Source organism: Atractosteus spatula, chromosome 5 (genome assembly GCF_055471065.1).
Source record: "Atractosteus spatula isolate fAtrSpa1 chromosome 5, fAtrSpa1.hap1, whole genome shotgun sequence".
NCBI classification, from domain to species: domain Eukaryota; kingdom Metazoa; phylum Chordata; class Actinopteri; order Semionotiformes; family Lepisosteidae; genus Atractosteus; species Atractosteus spatula.
The window spans coordinates 7,319,436-7,323,429 of NC_142710.1; the positions used below are offsets into that span (position 1 = coordinate 7,319,436).

General features: G+C 38.4%; 1 protein-coding gene across 2 annotated transcripts; it reads left to right on the forward strand.

Annotated features, from left to right (window-relative positions):
- Window positions 1–1,001: 1,001 nt before the first annotated feature.
- LOC148833907 (aerolysin-like protein) lies at window positions 1,002–3,660 on the forward strand. Of its 2 annotated transcripts, none has more exons than XM_088916005.1 (2): window positions 1,002–1,188; window positions 2,633–3,660. In XM_088916005.1, exon 2 carries the CDS (start codon window positions 2,639–2,641, stop codon window positions 3,581–3,583), a length of 945 nt encoding a protein of 314 aa, XP_088772131.1. In that variant the 5' UTR covers window positions 1,002–1,188; window positions 2,633–2,638; the 3' UTR covers window positions 3,584–3,660. The 2 variants fall into 2 exon arrangements, with proteins under 2 accessions (XP_088772131.1, XP_088772130.1); XM_088916004.1 differs by having other exon boundaries at window positions 1,002–1,110.
- The last annotated feature ends 334 nt before the right edge of the window (window positions 3,661–3,994 follow it).

Consider the following 3,994-nt stretch of genomic DNA (forward strand, 5'->3'; position numbering starts at 1 on the left):
TTGGAGAGCCAATTGTAAAAATAACCCTTCTACTTTCATTTGTTTAACTCAAAGAATTTCACGAAGAAAGTTTGTAATGTAGGACGCTCTAAACGAGTTAAACTTTGCTGCAGGTCAAATAAATGTATTTCCCACATTCTATACTGTAATGGCAGTACAGTAGCAGTTTGAAATTATTCGTTGTTGTTAATAAATCACTTTCTAAATAAACATTTAGAAAATCTAAAAAATTTCAACATAGTGTCCATAATATTTGCTATTTTTGTTATTCAAAGAAAAGTTTAAAAAAAATCTCATGGGGAAAGCTGGGATCAAATCTCTGACTTCTAGCATACAAGGCACATCCCCAAGCCATTACACCACACACATAATAACAGGAAGGAGTTAAACTGATTCAGACATTTACAAAGAAAGTGTACTCCTGTGCTAATTTATTTGAGCTAAATGAATATAATTATATTGTTATCAATTTCTTTAGATATGAGATTCCATATTATATTCCCTATTAATCAAATTCTAAAAAGTTTTTTTACTGCGAAAATGAGCAGAAACATTCATAATAAATATTAAAACATGTTAAAACATTATAAAGCCTGAGTTATCAGCCAAAGTAACACACTCCTTGCACCTGAAAATGTCATTTTATTTGTAATTTCCACTTTGTTGTAAGGAAGAATTTTAGCATTTACCTTTTAAGTGTACAAGATCGTAACTATTTGTTCTTGCTAACATACAGTACCTTTTCTGTCTAGTGACAGCAAGAAAGAATAAATTGCAGACACATGCTTGTGCTTGTGCTATAACCACAAAATGTTTAACTGAACTTTGCATGTTCTGTTTATATACTTCCTTCAGATCAAATTAAAGTTGAAGTTTAATTTCTTAAATGAAGTGGTCAGTTACAAAGCAGTATTTGTATGAGGAAAAACAACTCCTTATATGGAACTTTATGCAACGCTACCACAAACCTGCTGTATAAAACCCATTATCTTTGACATCATCATTCACAGGCTGCTCTCCTATCTGTATGGTTGTTTCCTTTCCATGCGCATGAATAAAGGACTCTGCTGAACCACACCTAACCTGAGTAAAGAGTTTTCTTCGACACAGGTCAGTACTAAAACCCTGAAAAACAAGAACAACATCAGTGGGCTGCTGTATTGTAGCATTTTGCTGGTTCTCTGTGAGGTATGCATTGTCATCACTTTGTTTCAAATGCTTTCACGCAGTCACTCCATTTTCCTCTTATGAGTCTAAATCATGTTAAAGCTCTAGATTAGTGGTTCTCAAACTATGGTACTTGTATCACTTCTGGAAATTTCTTGTGTGCACGGAAAAATTGGGACGGGTTTTCATATTTTCTATTTTAATAAAATTAGTTTGTGTCGAATACGTACTACGATACAGCGTGCGCTAATACTTGAGAGGACACAAGAGCTACAGTGTAATTCTATACCATTGTATAGGAATGTGTGCTATGAATGCAAGTGACCAATTGTATTTTAAAAAAAGTTATCTCCATAAAATAGGAAAGTAGGAGAATGTGCATGATTTTGGAACAATGCCAACCTTGTAAGCACGGGAAAGCAAATACATACTACAAATGCAAGTAACCAATTGTATCTTAAAAAAAAAAGTTATCTTTAGCAAATAAGGAGGTAGGAGAATGTGCACGGTTTTGGAATACTGGCAATCTTGTGAGCACAGGAAAGCGTGATAGATAATAGAAAATATTTAAGGACTGTTCTAGGTTAATTTGAAAAAAAATACTCCTACAGTATGTGAGTGTGTGCACGCACGTGTGCTCATGTTGGTTATTGAGATTTTCTGGGGTTCCTACGAGAAGATGACTTGTAGGTGGTACTTGGATGCTTTGGTTTGATCAGGGGTGGCATTTGGTCCAAAAAGTTTGAGAACCACTGCTCTAGATTACATGTGATCACCTTGGTAGTTTTTGTTCTGCAGCACATATCTGTGAAACGGAATTATATTTCTATAAACCTTCTAGAGGCAATACTGTATACAGACAGTTTATCTGAAATTGTCTCTTGCACTGAAAAATATAGCAAAACAAATAATGAACACAATACATGGAGAGAAAATTGGTTTATTTATAAAAAACAATCTCTCCAAATTTACAGCAAATAAAGTTATTAATGAAAAACTAATAGAGAATAATCAAACAGTAACCTGGCTCTTTTGAATTCTTATTTCTGAACACATCAAATCAAAGTAATCAAAAACAAAAGTCCAATGATGGTGAAAAATGAATAAAGCAACATCATTTCACATTTTCTTATTCATCTGCTCCAGGCAGTCACATTCTAAAGCATACTAATTTATGCCTTATTGAAACATTATTAAAGACATTATAGTGCATTCCTCTTCTAGTAGGTATTGCCTTTTCTGGTATTATTTGATTTAATTTGTAAAGTTTTGGAAAGTTGAAATAAACAGTAAAAATGTTTTTTATGCACAACTCTGAAACTGATATGGCATTAATGAGAGGTATCCATATTATTTTGTTGGCTTGACAACTCATTAAATGCTGCACACATTTTCTTGTTTAACCCAGGCATTGGCTATGCTCTCAATATCCTCATGCAGTACCAATGTCCCTTCTCGTTTCCAGGTCTACATGGCTTACCCAACAACTACACATATGATTGGTGGTCATGGAGGCAATGCCTTTTCCTTTGATGGCCAGAAGGACGGTGCCACGCTGGAGAAGATCGGTGTGTGGGTAGGGGGCTCGCAGGTGAAGGCTGTGAAGATCTGGCTGACCAATGGGGAGGTTCGACAGTTTGGCGCTCCAGGTACAGGTTACCAGGAGTTCAAGTTCGAACCCGGCGAGTTCTTCACCTCCCTCTCTCTGTGGGGGAATGGAGCCGGGACCCGCCTGGGAGCCATCAAGTTCAAGACCAGCCGCAACCGGGAGTTCTTTGTGAAAATGACCGACTGGGGGCTGAAGACGGAGTACCCCATGGATGTGGCTTCTGGGATCTGCCTGGGGGTTATGGGACGGGCAGGCTCAGACATTGACAGCATGGGCTTCATCTTCATCAATGCCATCGAGTCCACAGTCATGACCAAAATAGAGTACCCCACTCTGAACCAAGTCATCCCCCAGGTGAAAACGGAAGAGATCAAGTCTATCACGTACACCAACAGCTCCTCTGTTGCCCAGGAGTACACCCTGGAAACCTCCAAAACCATAACCAAGACCTCCTCATGGTCTGTCACCAACAACATGCAGTTCACCTTCAACATGGAAGTGAAGGCAGGAATCCCTGAGCTAGCTGAGGTTTCCTCTGGATTCAGCTGGACAGTGGGAACTGAAGACACCTATAGTGTGGAGAACAAAACAGAGGCAACTGAGAAGCTGTCTTTCCAGATCCAAGTCCCAGCAAAGAAGACCATGGATGTAGCCATTACACTTGGTCATGCGAATGCTGATCTTCCGTACAAGGGTACCGTTAAAGTAACCTGCAGGAATGGAAGTGTGCTTAAGTTTAACACCAGCGGTGTCTACAAAGGTCTCACCTACACCGAAGCGAAAGTAGTTGTGAAGGAGAGAACATAAAAATGATGGATGAACCAGGTCTTTCTGATTGTCTTGTTATAGCCATACTGCAAATAAAACCTTTCAAGTTAAACACACATTTCTCAGCTGTCTTTAATTGTAAACTAGATCCAGTTTCACAGACTGGACCAGTAAGTCAATGGTAATGACCTACTAACATTTCTCCTCTTTTAAATACTCCAGCTGGAGTGCACAAGATTACACTTCCACTACAGGGCATTCATTTTAGCTTGTATGTGGCTGTTATGTTTTCAACAGACAGTCCTGTCTGTATTGCCTCTGGGCTTGGAACCTTTGTCTTTGTTTGAGCTATAGTTGAGCAGACCAACCCAAACTACTACTTTTCCACAGACAAAAACACTTCAGCTAGCACCTTCCTGATCATGACACTTAATTACAGATATATCCCAT